The 26,188-nt window shown below is 37.0% G+C and overlaps 1 protein-coding gene across 2 annotated transcripts in view; it reads right to left on the reverse strand.

Moving 5' to 3' along the window:
- Positions 1-1,054: 1,054 nt before the first annotated feature.
- The window catches only part of DPH6 (diphthamine biosynthesis 6), a 639,691-nt gene continuing 614,557 nt past the window's right edge, over positions 1,055-26,188 (reverse strand). For both annotated transcript variants that reach the window (XM_007480002.2, XM_007480003.2), the window contains exon 15: positions 1,055-1,394. In XM_007480002.2, coding sequence (XP_007480064.1) covers positions 1,279-1,394 — 116 coding nt within the window. In that variant the 3' untranslated portion in view covers positions 1,055-1,278. The remainder of the gene's footprint in view (positions 1,395-26,188) is intronic.

A 26,188-nucleotide genomic window follows, 5' to 3' on the forward strand; every position in this document is an offset into this window, starting at 1 on the left:
ACGCCATTCCTTGGAGGTTTCAAGAGGAACCTTTATTGATTCATATTTATATATTACAGGGAATAATGAAGGTCCCATTCACCCTTTGTCCAAAGTAAACCCTGATCAAATCCACTCAAATTGCTCCACTAACCCTTCTGACTGTGCTGATAAGCCTGAAGAACACTGAAGAAGATGGATCAGAAGCTGGCTTGGAAGAATGCAAGCCAAGTCTCTCAGGAGGCAGATACTGGCTTTCATAACTGCATTTTTTGCTCCCAAGAATCAAGCTGGGAATGAGGCATCGATACATGCCTCCTGGAGCTTTTGGTGGCAGGGTGGCCACTATTTGGAGAGAATCATTTTTTACTTTCTTAAGACATTCTTCTTGGAAATAGGAGCATAGATGTATGGTATAGTTCTAGTCACATAAAGGTCCTTTTCTGCTGGGCTCTGGGGCTTATGGCATATCATAAAGGCGTCTGTGTCCTGCCCAGATCCTTCTGCACAATGAAAGAGCTGATTTCAAAGCAGACACATGTACGATATCGGATGTAGCCTCCGACCACGTGTGGTTGGTAGACGAGCAACGATCATGCTCAAAGACGTGTTCATGGCATTTGCTTTGAACTACGATGCCAGTGGACTGGATGAACCAGTCCGTCTTCAAGTTTCAATCAGTGTGACTGAAGAATCTGGCATCTCTCCAGCTCCAGCAGGAGCTAAGACTTACATGTCGTAGAGAATGGACGGGCAGGAAATCTTTGAGAACTGGGAAGGAAAACAGAGGTGCATGCCTTGGTAGGAAAGTTTATTTGTAGTCTCATTGCTTAATAAAAGGGCTGTGAATGAAGTGCTAAAACTTCTCGCCTAACTTTGCACTTGTCAGTCCAAGGATGTCTGGACATTTCAGTAGAATTTAGAATAAATGTGAATGAAAACAACCATTCAGCACTGTGATCAATGCTGTGGCCAATTGTCCTCCTCCAGATGACTGATGGTGAACCATGCCTCCCACTTCCTTGTGGAGAGGTGGTGGGCTAGAGTTGCAGAATGAAACAAGCCTTATCAGAAATGGACAATATAGTAATTTATTTTGTTAACTGCACTTTTCGTAAGAGAAGATTATTTGGGGGGGTTGTGTATGAAGGAGTAGTCATTGGGAAGTGATAGCAATGGTTAAAAAATCATTAATAAACTGGCAACCAAAAAATTAAAAGACAAGACAGAATACAATTAGTATAAATGTTTCTTTCTTTCCCAGGAAATCATAGCAGCGCTTGTTCTCAGAGCTATGGGCTAAGCACTAAGCCAGCAGGCCACGTGGATAATTTCTCTTTTGGGTAAATCAGTCACAGGTACCAGAACAAGTGCAGGGACCGCGTCCATCTGTTCTTCCAGCAATGCCTGGAGTCCTGAAATGTGAATAAAAAAGGACTTATGAATGCTTCCCAACTTTATTTATTTTTCTTCTGTCATTATAAGTCAGATTGCTTTTGGGGAAATAGTCCACTGTACCTTACAAACATCTGAAAACATTCAACAATACATGTTTAGTCCTATGATACAATTTGCAAAATGCCTCAAAAAAACCACTTGAACGAGACCTGATTTTAATTTCCCCCTCAAACCAACATCACACTAAGGAGAAATAATTCTAAAAGTATTCCCATCTTCCATCCCACATTATTTCCATTGTCTCCCAATTTTCTGCTTTCTTTCCCCAGTTATATTGCTAACAAAACAAACAATGAAGGCACCTGTGTGGAGATAGAGAAGAAATGGTCAGGTCAGTGCTATTTAAAACTATATTCCATTACCACTGCCACCAAATCCCATGATGATCAAATATAGTAAGAAACAATGGCCATCTGCTCCAGTCAGATGTACATTTGACTTTAATTTTAATAGCAAAGTATACTTTGGGACTGGTGGCCCATGAAGTCTGCATATTTTAGCATGTGACCAAATCCCAGGAAGAAAATACAATACTTTGGGTATTATCACCTAATTTACAAGGACAACAAAAACTTCTCTTAAAGGAGAGTTTGTTCTATAAACTAGGAAACTCTTTTTGAAATTCAAAAGTGTGACAAAGTTGCCACATTCGACTAATGACCTTTAGTTATAATTGCATAACTGATTTTAAATTGTCAAGAAAATGGAACTGACGCTCAGAAACTTTGCCAAGAGTATAATTCTATGATATGCATTTGACAATCTGAAAAAGACCATTGCTTGAAAAATGAACCTGCTATTGAGTTATCCACGGGCAAAGAAAACACTGAAATATTCTTTTCTCAAAGTGACCTTTCCCCCCTCTTCCACACATATGTGATTCAAAATGGTTTGGCTATTCCTGCTGAATTTGTGACACATTTATTTTAAGTTGTCTTTAAGGCAATGTTTTCTCAGAGTATGTTTACACAAAGCTTGCACTTATTATATGGGTTCTTATAACTACCCTTAGTAGAGTAATACAATTTGAGAATATAAGTGCAAAGACCCACAGTAATATCTAAAGCCAAACTCAATATCAATGTCTTTAAAATGTAAATTTCTTTAGGTATTTAGGAGATGGTTGATGCAAGCATATCCCCTAAATGGGACATGTTTGTAACTTATAGGAATTAGAATATCTGTGGCTGTATAGATTAAGAAAATGAAATCATTTCTGAGTATTCCACATGGTAGAGTGTTGACATTGGAGGTGAATATTGACAGAAGTGGGTCTGAGATCAATATCCAACCTCCAGGGTCAAAGGACTTCATGTTTGGTGCAATAAACAACTTAGTTTGGGTATTACAGTGGTTCAGGAGAGTAATGACTATTAAGGGTCAGACAAGGTTTTTCCATTATAAACTCTGATTTGGTGGGGCGGGGGGCTTCATAGTTTCTGAATTTCTAAAGGAACCAGTAAGCATGAGTGAAGCAAGATGCTGGCTTGGAAACAAAGCAAAAGACATTAAAATCCAAGTTTTAAGATTAAATGGCTTCAGCTGGTGCTTTTTTCCTATCCTGCAGATTCAAAAACCATCAATCCATCCCATTTTCATAGCCCTTTTTAGTTAAGTCTCTAAAACCCTCAACCAATAACAAAACCAGGAATAATTTGGGGGAGATAAGATAGTGCAGTTGGAAAGTTCTGAAAGCAAAGTAAATCTCTTTGGAGGTTGTTTTTTTTAATGACTTAAAAGCTTTACTTTTGAAAATGATCTAGCATTATAAACACTACTTACAAGGGCAGAACAGTGTCTATCCAACCAGATATGGCTCAATGTAGTAATGGAAACACTCAGGACATTTTGCCACTGGTTTTGGACAGGACAATTGTACCACATGTAAGTTGATGGTTCCCCAGAAGTATTTTATTGTGGTGGCCCACCAAACAAATTATTTACTTTTTGGGGGGCAAATTGGATTTTTTAAGTATATGAGCTCAAGCAATTTGCTTTGAAATATTCTCTGATGAATACATTTAAAGTAAAACTGGATAAAAAGATAACAAATATGTAATTCACAGAGATAACATATTGCCAGGTCTGGATTTTAGCTGTGACTAATTTATTATTCCTCAAAAAAGTAATTAAATAGAGCTAATAGTAATTGTAAAAATGGATCTAATTTATGAAGAAGGGAATATCTGTGGAAAGTGCAGCACGAATGGCATAAACAGACATTGGATGATGCAGATGAAGCAGCAGCTCAAGGACATCTAACCTATATCTTGGGGATAGGACCCTCAGTAGACAAAACTTTTGATTCTCCAGGTCCTTATTAAGAGGTGAAAGCTCTGCCCCCTCCTGACCTCGTTGCTTGGCTTTGGGATGTATAGATCTAGCCAAATAACAGAAGAAGGCATTGATCAGGGAGGGAGAAGTGAAGCCCTTTCAGTTTCCATTACATTAAACAAAATACTCATTAGTGTTTGGCAAGCAGACACAATCTCAGTGCCCACTAAGGGTTATCCATGAAGTTAGGAAGCCTGGGAAGACCTCGACCTCACCTAGGGATAGCTAAGCGATAGGTAAAACTACAGTGGGAATAAGAGGACTAGAGTTACTGGAAATAAAAATATGTGTAAGAAATCAGCCACACACCAGCATAAACCCTTATGTTTAGAATCCATTAGAAGCTCATGGTGCTGAAATATGACAATTTGGTCTAAGAAGAGTAAAATAAAGACTATTCGTAGACATATTTTTGGAATTTCAGGCAAAACAAAACAAAATGAGCCCCCCCCCCCCCCATGATCTGTTGCTTAAATGCTCATCTTTAAGAAGACAGAGGTTACGTCTATCTAGTCATTTCGGTTGTGAGGGTCAGTCCGACTGAAAATTCTTGTCAGTAGCCAGATTGTGGTGTTGCTGATGAAACAGCCTAGGGATGATTATGATTTGAAACCTCAAAACATCTACTGAGTTGGGACAAGGAATCTGGGACGGCGGCAGCAGGGGGCACAGGATGGGTGGTCGGGGAGTCATCCAGATCCCCGAGGAGCAGCAGGGGGGTGCCCCGGTGGCTAGCAGGAGCCCTCTCTCTGAGCAGCCGGTATTTAAGAAATCTTTTTCTTCGACCAGCAAAATCAACCAACGTTAAAAATCATTCCTTTTACCTACTTTCTTGAAAGAAAATCTTTTTGTGCCTGCACGTCCTATTTTAATAAGATGCTCATCTTTTCACTTTGATGAATCACCCAGTCTACCGGAAGTCCCAGAGATAAACTGAAGTAAGTATTCTTTTTTTCTCTGTCGGGGTCTTCACTCTGGTGAGGATTCTTACAAGAACGCCCCCCCCCCCCCCCATTCAAGAGAGTAGGCCAAGAAAAAGAAAATACGCTTAATAGCATGAATATGAAAATCTCTTTGAGGTTGCAACAAGATGATTCTCCCACTTTTTTTTTTAACTCGAAGATGCCATTCGATCAGTACTTAACACAGACCTGTAAATCCCAGAGCTAATAAAGCTTCCGGGAGACAGCAGGATGGATGTGACAAGCAGCGTGTAGTAGAAAGCCTCACAGGGGATACGGTTCCTAACAGTGAACTAAGAGTTCCAATCCCCAAAGAGGTGCCCCTGGTGTGCAGAGCACTTAACCCTTCGACCAGTACCAACATGACTATTCACAAATTATTGATGTCCCTAAATCCCTGGCAGATTGCAGACAGTTTGTGTATCCCTGGAAGCCCCGGCATATGGCCACTAATGGGATGGATTAAAAAAAATACATAGACACATTCAGCCTTTGCCACATGCATGTAAAGCCACTGAAATGGTAGAAGGTGATTGAACTGGACTGAACACTGTTAAATACATGATTAGCCTCTTGTTATGGATTATTTCCATTGATCTATATCTGGTTTCTCAGTACAGTTTAATTAAAGCTGTCTGGAACAAGACTGTTCCCTAAATGATTGGGCCCTGCAATGAAATGGTGAAACATGAGGAGGCTGGAGGCCTTTTCCTAAAGTGCCCAAGGACTGTCTGTGGTGAACAACAGGAGCCGGGAAGATATTCATTTTAGAAAATTAGCTGGTTATACCGCTGGCTATTAGACTTCTCTGCCAGATAAATCAATGCTTTCCTCCATTTCATCCTGGGCTATTAGAAATTGATTTAGGTCAATGCTAGATCCTGAGGATGAAGTCTAGGTTTTGTGTGAGTTCTTCCAGCCCAGAATCCACACTGAAACTTAACAATGTGTATTAGTTATTATTATTATTGGTCCCTGGAAAAACAGGAACAAAATATATCTTCTCTTTCTCGAGACAAATATAGTCATGTAGAAGGCAGGAACCTCATCTGCCTAACTTGTTGTTATAGTCTTTGGCACAACAGCATGGCAGGTGAACATTTAATAATGTTTTCTCAGTCATTTAACAATGAACAATTAAATTTCACTAGACGATATGTTAGGTGTTGAGCTAATGGCCAGCTGGGGTGCAAATCAAACCAAAACAAACCCAAGACATGGCGCCGCCTCATGAGGAGCTCACAATCTGCTTGGACTGGGTCTTCATAAACCGATTGATTGCTTTTCTACAGCATGGCATTTCCTCTATCAGGATTAAACTTTAAATGTGATGTGAAGAAGGGATATAATAAATAAAACTTGATATTCCTGCCCTGAAGGAATTAATGATCTAAATGGCTTATAATATACTACTAATACGACTTATATTGCCATAGCATTTTTTTTTGTTTCCCAAGCATTTTTATCTATATTTTCCATATTTGATCCTAAAAAGAGCCCTGTGATATGTCATAAAAGTTATTTGTCCCATCTTACAGATGAGAAAATGGAGACTCAGGACACAGAACAAGCAAGTAGGTGAACAAATACTTACACTGAAGATTTCTTATACTCACTCTAGGACATATTTTACAAATAACATGAACACTAAAGAGACTGGACTCCGAATCCTACCAAAATAGGGTGTTATAGCAACATTAGTACTAGATGAGGATCAACTGTGAATGACTGAATGATTTTGCTATTCTCAGCAGAACAATGATCGGAGGTGAATCTGAAGAAGTTATGATGAAAATGCTATCTCCCTTCAGAGAAAGAAGTGATTGGGTCTGAATGCAGATCGAAACATACTTTTTTGGTGTTTTCCTGGGAGTCTGTTTTCTTTCACAACATGACAGATATGGAAATATGTTTTGCATGATTTTGCAAGTATAATATAACCTGTATCAATGCTTTCTGTCTTAGTGAGTGGGAAGAGGAGGGAGGGAAGAGAATTTGGAACTCAAATCACAAAAAAATGAATGTTAAATCGTTTCTACATGTAATTGGGAAATGAAATATTCTTTAAAAAATCAGGGAAGGATTTCTAGAGAAGGTGGTGGGTGAGCAGTGTTGAAGGAAGCAAGCTAATCTAAGAAGTGGGGAGAAGATGATATTGCATTCTGAGCTTGGAGGCACCAACTCTAAGGCACAGAAATGAAAAAACGGAGTGGTCTGAAAGGAATAGCCCCCCCCCCAACCCCCGAATCCCCCCACCCAACCAAGATAGGGTGTTATTTCAGCTATGCAAAATAAATGATTTAGTCATGGTATCTGAAAGAAATAAGGTCAACCTCAAATGCAAATAGTTGTGGGAAAGTAAGGCAAAGGGGAAGCAAGATGTAGTGGGTAGAGGGGAGGCCTTGGAGCCAGAGAGGTGAGATTGGGTCCTGTCTCTGACACAGACTAGCTGTGTCTCTCTCCTCTCACAATCATATTATTTCTTGACTAGACAACTAGAATAACCTCCTAATTGGTTTCACTGTCTGAAGTCATTCCTCACAGGGATCCAACCTCTATCTTGCTGCCAGAGAGATTTTCCCAAAGTGTAGGCTTGACTGTGCCATCCTCCCATTCAATAAACAACAAATGTTTTTGACCACCTCTAGAATCAAAACATAAGCTCCTCTGTTTGGCTTTCAAAACCCATCACAACCTTGGTCCCACACTACCTGTCTAGCCTTATCATAGCTTGCTATCTCCAAACCAATCAAAACTGGCTTTTTTTTTTTTGCTATTCCTTATTCTGACCACTTCATTTTTTATTTCTGTGCCTTAGAGTTGGTGCCTCCAAGCTCAGAATGCAATGACCACCCTCTCCTCACTTCTTAGATTAGTTGCTTCCTTCAACACTGCTCACCCACCACCTTCTCTAGAAATCCTTCCCTGATCCTTGTAGTGGTCAGTGCCTTCCTTTGACAAATTCATGCCATATATGCTTATTTCTGCACTTGTATGTTTTGGATATGCCTTGTTTAAAGAGAGATATTTAGGGATCTATTCTCTCCTCTGGCAGAACATAAGTTCCTTGAGGATAAGGATTGTTTCATTTTCCCCCCTATCTATACCTGTTCTTTTTTCATTTTAAAAATTTATTTATTTGTTACATTAACCTATATATTCAAAATGTTTATAGCAGCTCTTTTCATGGTGACAAAGAACTGGAAATTGAAAGATGTCCATCAACTAGAGAATGGCTGAACAAGTTGTGGAATATAATTATAATGGAATACTTTTGTGCCATAAGAAATGGTGAACAGGTTAATTAAATTTTTTTTGAATTTAATGGAAATACATGAAATTATGAAGAGTGAAATGGGAAGAACCAAGAGAATATTATGTACAGCAAGAAGAATATTGTTTTTAAGAATGACATATATATTCACCTCCAGAGAAATAACTGATACACAGAATTAAGCAAGATATAATTTTATGTATACACATCTCTTTTTTTGCTAAATGATACCTTCTCTAATGGGGGGGGGGAGGTGGGAGGGAGGCAGTTACCTGTATTGTTTCATTTTTGTCTCTGTATCTCCAGCGCCTAGCACAATGCCTGCTTTAAAATAAGCATTTAATAAATAGTTGTGGATTGAATGCTTGCTCCTGAACAAATTACTTAGCCTTTCAGTGTCTCAGATAATTCTTTGAGATTATAAGGACAAGTTGTAGAACTACACTGGAGGAATGAGTTTCCAAAACAGAGGAAATCACAGGTCAGGACTTTCTGCTGTCCCTAAATGGAAGACAAATTAAAGTCAGGCATTCAATCAACAAATATTTATTGATTGCCAACTCTCTGTTCAGAATTGTGCTGAAGATTATGTGGAACAGAAGAACAGAGATGGCTACTGATCTTGAGAAATTTACAATCTGGTTGGGGAACAGAAATGAGAACATGACAAATAATTGAATATAAAAATATAACAGTAAGGGAATGTATAATTAGGTACCAGATTTCTTGCATAGGCTCTAGTGAATAAGGTGAGAGCTTTGAGTTAAGACTGAGTAGAAGCAGGGACATGGGATTTAGGCAGTGGTAGCAGGGTGTGTATGGGGGAAACCATAGAAAAACCATGTGGACTGGGGTCAATGGCTGCTGTTGAGAACTAGTGGAAAATACAGTAATCTTTGAACAGGCAAAGATTTCATACAGTGTCAGTAGGGAACTACTGTAAATTTTTGAGAAAGGGAATAAGATGATGAGGTGATGATTTTAGAGAAATGTAGCAGCAGATGATCAGTATATGATATACAGTATGTATAATCAGTATATTATGTTTCATAAAGTTGTGGATGGTTTCACTTTGTTTTTTGTATTCTTAGCACTTAGCAGAATATCTTGTTCATAGGTCTTCTGTCAATAAATATTTATTAAGCATCTATTATAGCCAGGCTCTATGCTAGATTTACAAAAAAAAAAAGGTAAAATACAGTTCCTGACCTCAAGGAGCTCACAATACAATGGGGGAGAGAACAATATCTTATATTTTTATACACAGAACAAATATGAAAAAGTTACAAGCTATTTAATCCACCTCTTTATAGAATAAATGAAAAAAAATTAAAAGAAGGAAGACATTAATATTAAGAGAGTGAGAAAGGCCAAGGATAGGCTAGAGGTATCAAACATGGAGCCTGAGGGCCGCATGTAGCTTACAAGGTTCTATAGTGGGGCCAGAACCAGATTAAAATGTAATTGGGAATTATTTAACAAAACAATTTGAAATACAATAAAACATCGTTAATGTTACATTGAATAGTCTGCAGGGGTCCTAATATAATGATTAGTGGCCATTGGGTTTCTTTCTTTTCCTTTCCTTTCCTTTCCTTTCCTTTCCTTTCCTTTCCTTTCCTTTCCTTTCCTTTCCTTTCCTTTCCTTTCTTTTCTTTTCTTTTCTTTTCTTTTCTTTTCTTTTCTTTTCTTTTCTTTTCTTTTCTTTTCTTTTCTTTTCTTTTCTTTTCTCTTCTTTTCTTTTCTTTTCTTTTCCTTTCTTTTCTCTTCTTTTCTTTTCTTTTCTTCTTTGTTTGTTTGTTTGTTTGTTTCTTTCACTATTGCTATAGAAAATAAGATTTTGGTTGAAAAGGTGGGAAATTGGAAGGTAGAGATTAGGAGGGAGAGCATGGGGGACAGCCATAGAGGATGCCAGGAGCCAACAGATGGAGTGTCTTGTTCCTGTAATAACAGGAAGAAGGCCAGTGTCACTACACTAGTTCTAAGAGTACATGGTGGAAAAGAAGAACCAAGAAGACTGGAAAGGCTGGTTGGGGCTAGGATATGAAGGGCTTTGAATGCCAAACAGAGGATTTTGTATTTGATCCTGGAGGCAAGAGGGAGCCACTGGACTTTCTTGAATGGGGCAGGGGATGGGGGGAAAGAGGGAGTGACATAGGGACAGAGGAAAAAGACTGGACCTGTGATTTCATGGATATAGGGAACTCTTAGGGAAGGAAACTTCTCTGCAAGTTATAATTTTAGAGGACTGAATTGCCTAGGCAATGATTGGTTAGGTAATTTCTTGCAATCATCTTGCTCATTATGTGTAAGTGGGGGTGGGTCTTGGACATAATAATTCCTGTTTCTGAGGCTGGTTTTCTATTGACTATGCTATGTTACCTCTTACCTAGCACCTAACAGGTACTTAACAGATCTTTAACTGAATTAATTTGGTATGTGTGGTTAAGATGGATTATGGGAAATGAGGGGAAAGGGAGGCAAGTGGGGCTAGAGGCAAAGGAACCAGTAGAGACTTGCTATAATATAGGCAGACGGTGATGATGGCTGGAATGAGGTTTGGATCTGAGACCCTCTGAAGGGGAAGCCAATAGGATGTAGGAACTGGCTTTCCTCAGAGCACCAACACAATGGTATCATGCCTGGAAAGACTCTAAGCTTAGGAAGAATAACAGAAAAAAGAACAGATTTGGGAGGGCTATAAAATAATTGGTGTGAAATTTGGGGAATATGTTGCACTCCACTTTGTACATGTTGGGCTTGGGGTGGTGGAACAATACTCAAATGGCGATATCCTGTGGGCAGTTGTCAGTGAGGAAGCATAATGTTGGGGAGAGTTCAGGACTAGACATGTATTTAAGAGGCATCTGTAAGCAGTGATGGTTGAAACTGTACAAGTGGATGAGCTTTCTGAAAGTAAGACTAGGACAATGGTTTTGTTCCTTTTAAGGTCTGTTTCTGTTCAAAGGCATCACTATCATGATACTGGGATAGCTGTTAAATTGCTAATGGGTTGGTTCATTCTTTTGAATTTATTTGTAAGGCTTCTGGTAAAACTCAAGTTTTTCAGGGACAGAAAGAATGGGATTAACATCCACAGATTTCAAATTATCAATATGCTTTCAACTCCATCTATTTAATGAATTGAGCAAGTTTAAGAGCCTGTTCCAGGAACATTTTTATAAGAGTAGTTAATACCATCCCAAACAAAACTAAATCTATTTTATAATCATGTTCATTTATACAATTCATGGTTTAAGAGATATTTCTTCATCTTCAGTGACTACTATTACATCTCTTTCCAGGTATTTGTTCTCCAAATTTCCCAGATAATCCAATAATCTCTGGTATAAGGATGGTATTTTATCAGGCTATAAAATGATGTGTCACAGAAGGAAATTTGTGATCTTGGAAGAGATTAATGACCACCTTTTTTTCTTCTTAGTTCCTTTAGCATATTTGCTACACTTACAGATTTTTCTTTAGCTATTACAAAAATCCTATTGCAGAGTTAAACATAAATTAGATTTTACACAGCATATAAATCTTATTTAACAAGGGCTCTTTACCCTTTCACCTAGTGCCCTCTGTATGGCTGGTATAATGATACAACTTTTGAGACTACAGTGCTCAAATTCTGCTGAAAACACTTATTAATAAATGTGACTGTCCCAGAATAGTCTACTGAATATTCAAGGAAGTTAACTAACATTAGTTTAAGACAGAGGGAATGGGCTGAACTTGTCACCTTTTGACCACAAAGAGGGCGACCTGGCTAAGAGGTGAAATATTTGTGTAGTCCTCTGCGTTGATAAAATGCAGGTCTTGTGAAATTCCCTCACATACTGCATCTCTTGGTGACCTCAACCCTGACTCTTTAGAATCTTTTTTTTTTCCCTGAAGGCTAAATGGTTAGAGAGCTCCTTTATTGGCTGTGTTTGAGGCCTCTCCTGAAAAGGGGCTTTTAATAAGACTAAATTGGAATGAATTATGAAGCAAAGTTTCTGACTACATATTGAGATGAATTAGCTAAAGCTTGACAACATTTATATTGCCCAGTCCAGTGTCATTCATTTTTATCACATTTCCTTTTTTTTTCTTTTTTTCACCACTGTGACTTCATTTTAGACTTTATCTGGGGCACCTGCTCGATTTGAGATAAGATTGGCTGCTCTCAACCCATTGATGGTTAGCAGAATTTTTCCATCTTCTTTTCTAGAAAAATGGTCCATAAGGAAATTAAGCTGGAAGAGTTGGAAGTCACACATGAATTCATGTGTAGGTGTGCTGAAGTCCTAGATAATCCTCCTGTGTGAAAAGTACAATATAAATTCGACTGTGGTTCATTGGTTCATCCACTTTGCTTCTCAGCAGCTCTCTAACAGGAGAGGCCTCCTGTAGCCAATGCATTTGCCTATGATGCAACTATAGGGACATCTTTATACTATTCTAATGATGATTTTCATTGCGGTTTGAAAACAACTCTAGTTTTCTGCTTTGTTTAAACAGCTGTGGTAGGTAAGAATAAAATGAGCTCTATGTTTTCTGCATTTCTTTTATGTTCAGTTTAGTCAAAGCTATGATAACTGAAGGGTCTTTAGTTATGAATAAATCATTTTAGACCCCTTTGTACTATACAGTATATAATATCCTGCCATATTGAACCACAAGACAAAAGAAGACCAAATATTAATTTTCTCCAGCCTTGCCTCAAAAAACCAGATTCCGAATGGAGATGCATACATACACACATATAGAGTATATATGGCAAAGCAGAGGATGGTATAGTGGAAATAGGGTCTACTCAGGTGACATGGGATCAAATCTCAGCTCAGCCATTTAATATTTGTGTAACCTTAGGCATGCCACTTAACCTCTCTGGGCCTTAGTTTCCTCATCTGTAAAATGAAGATGTTGGAATAAGTGATCTTTAATATCCCCTCTAAATCTATGATAATGTTGGGGTGTGCAGATATCTTTACACTAATCCCTTATAACCAAAGTATAATGTTTCTTCTGAGAAATGAGTTTGTTGGAAAAAAAAGTTCAATTACAAAAATAAAACCTTTTCATTATCATTCCCATTAGACTAAGCTTCTTTAGGGCAGAAACAAGATTGTTTTTTATGTTCATATTTTCAATTACCTGGCACAGTGTCTTATACAAAGTAGGTGTTTGTAAAACATCTAATTTATTTATTAAAGTAATTAAGAATCTAATAAGTTTGGGGGCAGTGAGGTGGCTCAATGGATATAGAGCCAGACTTGAAGGCAGGAAGTCATGGGTTCAAATCTGACCTCAGATCCTTCCTAGCTGTGTGATTTTTGGGCAAGTCACTTAGTCCAATTGCCTAGCCTTTCCTGCTAATTTGCTTTGGAATTAATATTTAGTATATGATTCTAAGACTAAAGGTAAAGTTGAAAAAATGAATTTAATAAATTTGCATGCTATAGAAGTTATAAGGGACAGAATGACTTCTACAGTGTCAGAGATAGATAACTTGGATTTGAATCCTGGATCTTATCCTTGTTAGCTGTGTAAGCATGGACAAGCATTTTTGCCTCTCTGGGCCTTGGTTTTCTAATCTGTAAAATGAGGGAGATAGACAAGATTATTTCTGAGACTTTGTTCAACGCTGAGTTTTGCTTTTTTAAAGGCAATAGATGGTATTTTCTAATGATAAAAACACCACTAAAGTTATTTAAAACAGTTTTTTTGGCTGTAGTTCATTTCTGCTGATCTAAACTCTATTTTGTTAGCATAGATTAAGAATGGGGGTTAAATTGTTTAAGGTTATTAGGTTTTATCAACTTTCTTACATCATTTTTAATATAGCACTTAGAAACAGGTACTTAAAAATAATTTCTAGATGGCTGATGTGAAATAGTGACATTCTCAGTGCCATGGTAAGTTCATGTCATTATTCTTTGCTTTTGTTACTCTCAGTCTTTTCTCTGAGTAGCTGAAGAATTTATACATGGAAAGGACTTCAGAGGTTCGGCCCCATAATTTTTTAAGATGAAGAAATTGAGCCTAGAGAGCTGTTGGCCCCAGTTTGTATACATGCCTCCTACTCAAAATCTGGTGTACCTTGCACTGCATCCTAGAACAGTCCTTGTTATTATGGTTATATATACACATATAGTATAGCCTTTGGAAAGCAGCCATAGTTGTTAAGCCCTGTTGTTTCTAGTTAGAGCAGAGAATCAGCATCTGTATGGCATTTCCATTTAAACTTTCATAAGCAATTACACCTCCCTTCGTGGGTGTCACTATGGATGATTCTCCATTACCTTAAATTGTGGAAGCATTTCTTTTGCTCACATCTATAGCACACTTCCTTTGGTTTGACATCCAGGAGTCTTTCCTGGTAGATATTTTTATTTTAATCAATTAATGTTCAGAAAAGTTATACCAATACTACCACATCATCGTGATTCCCCTCAGAGCTTTTCTTCTGAATCAATAGGTGACAACTGTAAAACTTAATAGGTAAAGGGCAGCTTGATGGATTCAAATCTGGCCTCAGACACTTCCTAGATGTGTGACCCTGGGCAAGTCACTTAACCCTCCCCTGCCTTGCCTAGCCTGTACGCTCTCTTGACTTGGAACCAGTACACAGTACTGATTTTAAGATGAAAGGCAAGACTTAAAGAGACATACTAGTTAACAAATTTATAGACACATGCACAGTTAATGCTATCATCCCCTCTGGATAGCCAAAAAGATGAGCTTTCCATTGGCAAAGTAAAGTAGAAAACTGAAGCAATTAGTTCAATCAGGTAAAAATGAACAGACAAAATAACAACCAAAAGAAAAATCCAAACAAATCAACAACTTCTCCATAAATGGCTGATATCATCATCTCAGACTGTTGCTTTGGTCCCTTAAGAGGAGTTAAGAGAGCTACTGAGGCAGAGTAATCAAAGTGAAAGCCACGTTGGTAGCTTTTACATGGATGGCACGCTTACAGAACCCGGAGCTTCCTATATCATACTCATCATGGAAGTACTTGGGTGTAAGTTTCAAAGCATGCTTATGTTCTCCATAATCCTGAATGCAGCCACTTTGGGGAGGGGGAAAGAATGTAACAAATTCTACATGGCAGGGTAGGCCAGGGAATAAAGGGCACTGAAAGCAAAGGAGATTTAGATTTCTGGAGCAATCTAGTGCTTGTGCTTTGCAGCCTAATGTGTGACCTCCCACAGCATCATCTGGGCTTTGAAACCATTTTCAAGCAGATAAGTGAAATATAAAAAACTTTAAAATTAAAGAGTAAAAAAAAAACTTCAGGCAGAGCTCCATTTAATCTGTATAACAAGAGACCTGCTCATGACCCAGAGAAAGAATGACTTTTTGCATTTTATTGAAGTGGGGAAGAATCAGATTTTGAAGATAATGGAGTATGTGTACACATCCGTATGTATGTTATGTATATAGACATATAGATGTGATTTTTAAAGGTAATGCATATTTGAATGAAATCAAAAGAATACAACTTTCCCTGCTACATTTCATTTCTACCCTTGTCCCCTACCCCCATGACAGATAGTTAGAATTAAAAATGAAAACTAAAAATAAAGCCAAACATTCAATTTGTTTTTGGAGACATATAATCTCTTTGGTCACCTCTCATGCTTTGTTTTACTATGGGAACATGGAGATATTATGCCAAAAAGGCATTATGGTAATAGTGGATATGGGACACACTTTGATCCCAGGAAGATGTGTGTTCAAGTCCTGACTCTGACATATATTGATTGGGTGACCCTGGGCAAATCACTTAACTTTTGAGCTCTCTAGGTTGCTCTCTAAGGCTTAGAAGTAGCTGTTAGTGCCAACGGGCATTGGTAAGAGGGATTTTCTTCACCGAGGGGTTCCTTATTTTATTAGAATTCCAGGTCTGGTCCCTATCCTTTATGTGGAGATAATATACATTTCACACTTAACTGAAATTCCTGTAAGAGCCTTCTTAAACTGAAAACTCTGAACTTTCCTTTTGTTTTTATGCTCAGTTTTGCTAAACAGGTAAGATGGCACTACCCAAATTCCACTCCCCCCCTCCCTTCACCATTGGCCAGTTCTACATAATTAGTAAATAAATAAAAAGAACACAGCCTACACAGGGTCTCATTCCAAAGGCAGGCTTGAAGATTTACAATATGCGAAACCAGGCAGAAACTCTGTGGTAATCAGCACAATACATTTTACACTCCATCATAATCAGTTTTTCTGCCTCCATGTCGATAAAACTTTCCCCCCTTTTTACAGTGGTTTACAACTTAAATAATTTAATACAACAGTTGTTATATTTTTATTGCAAGCTTATAAAACTGGTACCATAAGTCTTTCCCCTGCAATATATTACCAAAAAGTGACACAAGAGAAGGGGAACGGATGATTACTAAAACTGTAATTCAATCTTCCAAGTTCTGAAGATGTCATAAAAACTGTTTCTGCTTCACTTGCATATGGCAGATACCATCAGGAACCCTCAAATGAACGATTTCTTGGCATTCAATCTCTCCTTAGGCATTATTTTATACACAATAAAAACAAAGAAAGGACTTCATACTTCAAATACAATTGTGATTCAATCCCAATAGCTCTTCGTTAAAAAAAAAAAGGAGAGGAGGGTTGGGTTTTTTTTTTTTGAGGTTTCACCTCAGAATTAATTTTGTTGCTGATGTCTATTGGGTTCAATCAAGTGACTTTATTCCTATTTAAATCAAAATGCAGAATATGTAAATTAGAAAAAAAACCAACAGAAAAAAGAGACATTTAGGGTAATGTTATAAGACAATGAAATTCAACCTGGGGAAATACTTCAACATCCTACATCTGGTAATAGTTAATAATAATAACAATAATAATAATGATAGCTAGCATTCACAGAGTGCCTTTGTTTCTGGCACTGTGCTAAGCACTTTACAAATACTATTTCATTTGATCCTTACAACAATGTTGTGAGGTACGTGCTTTTAATATCTCCATTTTACAGTTAAGGGACTAAAACAAACAGAGTGTAAGTGACTTGCCCATAGTCATCCAGTTAATAAGTATTTGAGGCTGGATTTGAAATCAGGTCTTCCTGACACCAGGTCCAATGTTCTATCCATTGCACCGAGCTTAATAAATGCTTTTTGAATGGAATAGAGTGCTAATCTAGCTGGAAGAAGTGAGGGTGCTACTTAATGGCAATAGAGTAAATGCCCAGTGTTCATGGCTCAAGTAGCTCTTATTTGAGAGTTGCTCTTCATGGGGTGGCTTATATATTTGTTATGGGACAGAGTATTTTTTTCAGTACATTCCAAGTGTGTGAACAAGTGGAAAGGCTTATGGACTCCTCTTACAGCTCTGAAAATGGTGATAAATTATACTATATCCAATTGGGCTATGTCTTGAAAGAAAATATAACCTTCTTCAATGAATAATTAATTTCTTTGTTCATTTATTGACGTTCAGTAGTTATTCAAATTTACACCATTTACTTCAAAATACAGAGATTCCCAGGGACACCAACATCCTCTTTGTTGTTTTCAATGGATTCACTAATGCACAATACCAAGTTTTAGTTTTAAGATTTACTAAAGCTGCCAGTTCAAGTCTAGAATAAAATAATACAACATGCACATGAAATTCAGTGTCAGTATTCCCAGGGTTGAGCCAGATTAGTCTTTTTTAAAGGGAGGTGGAGCGATTGAACTTTTGTGCTGAGGTTGCTGAAGGGACCGGCATGTTGTGTAAGAAAGTGAAATTTCCTATTTAGGCCCCTAGTTTGAGAGAGTGCAGGCATCTCCAAATGAGTTTCTGCAGACCAGCTACCAGTCAAATCAACCCTCACTTAGACTCCACAAACTCCATTTGGGGTGAAAGGTTACAGAGCCCGGGCGAGTGGCTTTTAATTCTCACCACAACAGAGGCTGCTAATCACACAACATTAGGATGAATTATGGTGATTATGGTGTGCCCTACAGACAGAGATTAAACAATAACAATCCTATAACCACAGCTGTGATGATAGGGGTGAAAAGGTTAGGTTTCAAAGGGTCCTGTAGTAATGGGTTTGATTTGGATTCTGGAAACCTTCTCTAAAAGGACCTTTGTACCATCCCAGGGTGGCTTTGACACATTCTAGAGGCAGACTGACCAAACGAAAGCTGTTGCAACAATTTTCAGCCATGGGAAGCCAATAACAGTTATATACTCTCTCTCTCTCTCTCTTTCTCTCTCTCTCTCTCTCTCTCTCTCTCTCTCTCTCTCTCTCACACACACACACACACACACACACACACACACTTTCATTTGTAAATAGGAATAAGTTGGGTCCTAGGCAACAAGAAAGCAGAACTATGACTGTCTTGGTTATTTACTCTCTGGGGTTCAGGTTGATAGTTTGCTATGGTCTTGTCCTCCCTCATTTTTCAGAATAATAAGAAAGACTAGATCAAGCCCTCATTGTGCTACAATGTTATGTAGCCTAAATTTTTTTTAATTACAGGGGACAATATGTCTTATACCAAACACCTATATTTAGTCCATTTATTAAGGTCCCTCAATGTGCCAGGTCCTGTGTTAAGTGCTAGAAACAAAAAAAAGATAAAATGGTAGTTGCTATTCAAGGAGGTCATGGTTTTATAGGGGAGAGATGAAAATAATTTTATAAACAAGATGTATATAGGATAAATTGGAAATAATCAACAGAAGAGAGGCATTAGCATTAAGAGAAAAATTGGAGGAGATAACTCATCTTTAGTTCAAGGAAGACCTAAGGCTGATGAAATCCCTTATTAACTCCAACTTATGTGAGACAGACAGACTTCACAGAGGGAAAGAAAGTTCATGGAAAACTCCAAAATTTTAGCATATTTATAGACCAAAAGTAGCTGTAAAAATCACACTTAGAAGCCAAAAGTGGTCTGAGGTGCCTTGGACAACATAAAAGAGCAATGTATATATTCTTTGTGCAAATAATGCCATAAAGGAATTGTCTCTTATAGTTCAACCGAGGCTTCCAGGTTGTTTTTCTCCTTTAAAATATGGTGGAGTAACCCAATGTGGAGGTTAATGAAAGTGATAAAAAACCCATGGCAAGGGCCAAATTACAAAGAGCATAGGATCCAAGATTTAGAGCTAAAAGGGACCTTTAGGGTCATCGAGTCAAACCACTTTATTTTACAGATGAAGGACCTGAAATCTAGAGAGGTTAATGGTTTTCTCTAAGATTATGCAGCTAGTAAATAAATGGTGGAGTCAAGATTTGAACACAGGTCCTTCAACTCCACATTCAGCATTGCTTCTACTACCCTGTGGGGACTCATCACAATCTGTTTGCTTATTTCAAAAGGAATGCCAAGAAAAAACCACTATCTGAAAAATCTAGAGGCAAGAAGGAAGAGCTTCTCAAATCTGGACTCCATTTCTGTCAATTATGAGAGTGGAAATACAGTTCCATTTAGTGCCTTGGTGATGGGTCGTATCCACTGATATCACAGCTACTTTTTCTAAATTGGGTGTTGGCTCAAGTGAGGAAGATAGGTTAAATAAAAGGTGACTGAAAACAGAATATTGTGGGTTTTCTTCCTTGAAGCTAAAAGCAAAAGAGGCTAATTATATCCAACAATCTTTGTTTAGTTCCATTATCACTAGAATTTAACAGGTATATTGCTCTGAGTTGGAGAAAAATTGAGGTTCTTTTAATTTAAAAAATATACTTAGGAAACAAACTGAAACATTCAGCTCTGTGATTATTGGCTCTTCGCGGGACCACAGCTGCGGGAATCAATACGCTGTACTGGGTCTGTAAATGTGTCTCTTAATAAGTTAATAAAACCATGATCTCCACATAGTCTTTCCATCAAACTTTCGGGAAAAAATGAGAATATTAAATGCACCAGGATAGGGAAGATCTGCTCCATTTGCTCTGCAATGATAATCTTTTACAAAAGAGGATTTTTATTATTAATTCTTTGCCTTCTGGGGATATTATAATTTCCTAGAATGTAAAAATGCCTTAAGCACAGCAATTTGCTGAGCTAGACTGAATCTCAAAATGTTTCAAATGAGCTGATAAACAACTGCATAATTAGCCATTATTAGATCAAGACTGTACAGCCTTGATAGCCAGATGAACAAACCAATGGATAGGCAAATTGTGGATATAGTTTTTAAAACTGAGAGCCTGCGTTATATTTTGACATGCTTCGTGACTTTTCTTTTAAAGAATTAAAAACCACACTTCATATTTTCTTTTTAGAAATGTAGATTATTCTATCAACTAAATCCTTAGAGTCTTAATCATTAAACACATACTTCCATGTACGAATAATGAGGAGTTTGGGGGTTGAATATAACTCATGCTCTAAAAATGAATAAACTGTAGACATTTTCTTTTCAATTAAAATTGCCTTGAATCCATTGCTTGCATGGGTAATGTTAATCCATCCCCCTTTGAATTCTGGTTCAAGTCTACTATTCTGATTATGAAAACAAGACTTCTCATGCTTCTATAGGAAAAAAAAAACTGTATCTATACACATACACATGAACATGCACACACACACACCCATATATAGCCACATATATAATAAACCATCCACAGAAATGACTTATTCAAGCTGCTAACATCCAGTTCAAATTGTATCAGTCTTACAGTTAAGCTTCCCTTTCTTCTCATTTTTCAGGGGGTTGACATGATCATAAAATTTGGCTCTGGGCTGGAATTTGTCATGCATAGTTTCAGTTTGGGAATATTTAATTTTTTTTTATTAAAATCAAATCAGCAGTTTTGGAGGTTTAAATAAAAGAAAAGTTTTCAGGTTGAAAAACTTTTTAAGACATTTAACTTAAAATAACAAAATATATATTGTGCTTTGAAATTAGAGTCATATCTACAGAAAGAACAAGAAAACAGTCTAGAAGGTCTCTCTAAAAATGTGATCCTGAATTATTTGGATGTTCCTCTCTCAGGATTGCTGTTAGAATCAAATGAGATAACTTGTAAAGTGCTTAGGACAAGTGCCTGGCACATAGTAGGTGCTTAAAAATGTCTCTCTCCTTCTTTCCCAATAAATACTTGTTGATTGATGGATGAACCTGGCTGGAGCAAAGATTTGCAGATGAACTTTTAAAAATCACTTTGCCTGAAAACATATTGATTAGCCTACAATATTTTTACCTCTCTCCTTCTTCCCAGTGCCAATGATGCCATAACCTTATGCTAATAAATATCAATTTCTTTAGTATTAAAAGGTGAGGTTAGAATTTAGCTCTACATTAAAATTATTACTTTCCTAAAGATTGATGTCCAATTCAAACTTTCCTTTGATACTCAAGGCCCCTGACAATTTTTATGGCAGGATACATGATATGTTGCTTCACATAGGCCTTTCTTGAAATAGTGATGTGAATTTTGGTTAAGTATCAGAATGCTACTTGAAACAGACCATTTGTGTTTTTGAATAGTAAAATAATGATAATTAAAATAATGATGATCGGTGATTTCATAGTCCTTCAAAGTTTGCAAAGTGCATAAAAATATTGTTTCAGTGGATATTCATAAGAAACCTGTGTAAGAAGGCTTACTGGTGGTATTTTCCTCCCCTCTTTACAGATGAAGAATAGCATGTCATAGTGGGGAAAAGCACCTAGAAAGTTTCAATCACATCCCTATTACTTAACTTCGTGTGGGCTCAGGCAATTTTCTAGTACTTATTGGCTAAGTGAGAGGAAATTGGATCTTCTTTTATAGATGAAGAATCTGGTTCTCAGGAAGGTTGTGACTTGCCCATTTGAAACTCAAGACCTTTTGCCACATCTAATGCTTTTCCAGACTAAATCTGAGCCCTTGTCTCACTCAAGTGTAAATCCAGTGTTCTTTCTATCACAGAAATGAATGTAGTAGGGTCAACTGGACTTTGTGTCACAAACAGAAGTGTGCAATTTTCTTTCCAGGATTATGCCAGCTAAATCTCAGATCACTTATGAAAAAATAGGGCTTGGAAGGATGGGATGCCTAGGTTACCACAGTTACTTTTGGAGTTTCTTGAAAGTCTTAAGCAAGTTTTTAAAAGATCTGACGTAAGACAACACACAAGAAGCGTTTTGCTAGGAACTCTCTGACTCTAAGTATTTTATAGGAAATTTAATCTGTATGTTTTGGATTCCTTTGTACTAAACTCATCAAAATGTTTTGTGAGTATTCTTTGAAGTCCAAGAACTCTTATGAGGATTTTCTTAATGAGGTTTTTAAAATCTTTTCTTTTTCCCCTCTTAGAAAGAGGAAATCACATTGGTTCAGAATAAGCCAATTCAAACACCAAAGGTCTCAGTTGATTTAAGACTCTGAACCAGAGAATTTCATATGAATTCTAACCTTGGCAAAACATAGAGTCACATCCCTAGAATGTAGGGTATCACATCCAATTTGATAAATAGCAACACAATAGGTAAAGTTATATGAATGTTCAGAGTTAAATAAATATTATTATAACTATCAGGGTCATTCCTGGCTTTCACTTTATAGCATAAATAAAATAAGCTAAAGAGGTGTCACTAAATTTTAATTCCCTTATGTCTCCTCCATTTTCATGATGCTAACACCATCCTACTGAAACAAACCACCGTGTTGTTGTTAATGAGGTGCCCACAATACAGCTTGTCTAACATTTTAGTATTACACAATCTTTCAGGGCAGAAATCTACATAAAAAAATTAAGCATTTCGAATGGTAGGGCTGGTTTTTCGATCAGCAAGTGTGTTGTGATTGGCTAACCAGAGACTTACCATTGTTATTAAAAACAACAACAAAAAACTCCAAAGAGGTTATTGTTCAGAAAGAAAGAAATCAGTCATTGAAATCAGTTATTTCTTTACAAGTGGGAAAAATAAATCTGATTCTGAGCTAGTAAGTCATAAGCAACTAGAAATGTTCATTAGTGTCTTTTGTTTTCCAGTTGTAGGAGGAAATAGGCAAAAACATCCATAGAACTCACAAAAATGTAAGCTTAAATTCTGTATGTGCAAAACTCACAGAAGATAATTCTTCTGTTTCTGGGTTTCTGCCACCAAAATGAAGTTAATGATCAAGAACTAGAGCCCATGAATCACCAAGAAAAATCAATGGACAACTTCCCGAGAGGAAATAATGAAGGTGGCTGCAGAGGTCTTGGACTGGAAACAAAAGAAACAATGAAAGGTATCTGTACCAGCAAAATCAGGGCTGTTAGAGAATGAGTTTTTAATTTTTCTTTTTCTTCCTTTCTCTTGTTTCTTAGAACATACAGTTTTTTTTTTGGGGGGGGTCATAATCCCAGAAACATATCTTTTAAAACAGTGTTTGTACTAATCATTTCACATATTTGTATAAAAGATACCTAATTAGAATCTGAAGTCATAAGATTTGGGTTCAAATTCTAGCTCTGCCATTTACTACCTGGATGATCTTGGGCAAGTCATATAACCTCTCTGAGCCTCAATCTTTTTTATATGAAAAAACGAGGGAGTTGGACTCAGTGCCTTCTGATGTTCCCTTTATCTCTAAATCCTTGATCCCACAAAAAACTGCTAGAGATTTTGAGAAGCAAAAATATGAAACTCTGAAAGCTCACTATAAGTCAAATTGCCTTTCACTAGATCTCTGATATATATATATATGTCAGCTTGGACAATTAAGAGATCCCAACCTAAATAGCCTAAATTTATATTTTGATAATTCAGAAGATGGAAGACAGAATAACAGCTGAACTACAACTGAGAAGACAGATGGATTCTGGTCTAGTCCTTAAGTCAAATTTGGGATTGTTCCTTATTTCTTACCTACCTCCCCCACCTCACCAATAATTCTTGAGAATGGTGGAACTATCTTCTGTCTTCTTGAGTAACTCTAACTTTGGGTAATAGAGTTTGGGCTTAGCCCTGACTAAATCAGGATTGGATCCTACTGCCAGACACTTCAAGAACCATAAGTCACTTAGTTGGGGAATCTGATCATTTTGATTAAAGTTGCCTGGAGTTGGAAGACCTGAGCTCAAATCCAGCCTTGGACACTAACTAGCTGTGTGACCCTGACCAAGTCACTTAATTTCTGTTTGCCTTAATCCACTGGAGAAGGAAAACCCCACGGATTGTATTGGTGTGTCATCCATGAGGTCATGAGGAGTCAGACATGACTGAACAACAAAACCTGAGGTTCAGAGAAGTTGCGACAATGTTAATAGCCAAAGTAAATTTGGAACCCAGGTCTTCTTGAGTCTAAGTTCAGCATTTTACTCACTTGCTAGTTGTCTATCATAACAAGTTGGGGAAATCAACTAAAAGAAGTGCTGTTATGAAAACAATAGTGTTTTTGATGGAAAGAATATTTCTTGTTTTAAGTGACTGAGTGAGTATATAACTGAGCAAGATACTGTTATTCTAACTCTTTTGTTCATGAAAGTGATTTTTAAAGATGGCTCTGGGTTTCTATTTTCTTTTACCTGAACAATTATTGCTTAGAAAACCCAAGTGATATAGTGTACAATTAAAAATATTTGCCTACATTATATACTTCCGGTTAAATAATAGCTTGCAGTAAATTAAATGCATGGTTTTCCTTTCACTTTTATTTAGGAAATTTTTCATTAGTTTTTTCATCATTCAGGCTTAGAGAAATACAAATGTAATCGTAAGAATGGTATGTCACAATGTGAGTGTCTTTGTCAAGGGAGATTATAGTTACCAGCATTAGAAATACCCCATCATTTTTGTGTGGGTAATGATTACCTAAAATACCTCTGTGGTAGTAATTATCATAAAATATGTCTATATTCCCATGATCTATTGCTTTATTTATCTCAGGTTAAAAGATCTCTGGAAACCTTTCTGCCATTAATGGGCAAATTCCATTTTATAGATACATCTATTAGCTGCCAAGAATAATTCTGATCTGAGGAAGGGATAACCATTTAAGACCCCTAATTCCCATAATAAGTAATTAGCATTGTACACTGTTAAAGACCTTACAATGCCAGACCAATTATGGTACCTTTCTTTGATAGGAGACAATAAATGACACCAAGAGTAGATAGTAGATGTACCTTCTTTTGTCTAGATTGGAGAGAAAAAGGACTATAAAAATGAACATGTTGCTAGATTAAAACTATTTTAAATCTATCCAGAAGTAATGTCTAAGCATAATTTTAGTTATCCTAAAATAACAAAGCATCAGAGTCTTTCAGGGCTATAGTAAAATTTATCAAAAAAAGGAGGAAAATTGCAAAATCTTATAAGAGAGATCTCAAATGATCACTTAAGGACTCATGATACAGCTATGTTGTTTCTTCAAAGAAAGGACCCTAATTTTTTCCTAATGAACATTAACCATCTGCCCAATCAATTTTTCAGAAAGTATTTACTAAGCCCTTGCTTTTGCACCAAACCCCTGTGCTAGGCATTACAGAAAAACAGATAAAAATTAAAAGTAATTGTATAATGTTCCTAAGAGAAAGTAAAAGGGTAGAGTTTTGTTTAAATTCCATAAGAGGCATACAGAAGGAAAAGTAATTTCTCCATCATTTTGGTAGAGACAAAGACAATGCTGTGGGTTAGATTTCTGGATCACATTTCTAATTGCCTACTAGGATTATATTTTAAGTCAGTTTTTCAAATCTGGCTTCAGACACTTCCTAGCTGTGTGACTCTGGGCAGATCACTTAATCCCAATTGCCTAGCCCTTACCTCTCTTCTGCCTTGGAACTGACAATTTAATTCTAAGATAAAATGTAAAGGTTTAAAGAAAAAGGGTAGTTTCCAACTTATAAAACAGACTCTGTGTGTTTGTGTGTGTGTACACATGTATGCATAACTTGACTGTTTGGGAAGTTTGTTCATAAATAATTCCCTGCAACTTTTTCTTTTATGATTATTTGAAAATAAGCACTAGAGTCTGAGGCCAGATTTGAACTCAAGAAGATGAGTCTTTCTGACTTCAGGCCCTGAACTCTATATTCTCACAGAAACAATTCTAATTGGTGGTTAGATTCCTAGGCCAACACACAAAGAAGTTTCTCTAATAAAATGTAAACTTCTTGGGGGCAAAGACTGAATTCTGTCGTTAAATCATGACTGCCTAACACAGTGCCTGACACAGTAGTATGATAAATGTTTAGTTAAATTGCACCTACGTCTGAAAATATTTGAAATA

The sequence above is a fragment of the Monodelphis domestica genome, chromosome 1 (genome assembly GCF_027887165.1).
Source record: "Monodelphis domestica isolate mMonDom1 chromosome 1, mMonDom1.pri, whole genome shotgun sequence".
Taxonomy (NCBI): domain Eukaryota; kingdom Metazoa; phylum Chordata; class Mammalia; order Didelphimorphia; family Didelphidae; genus Monodelphis; species Monodelphis domestica.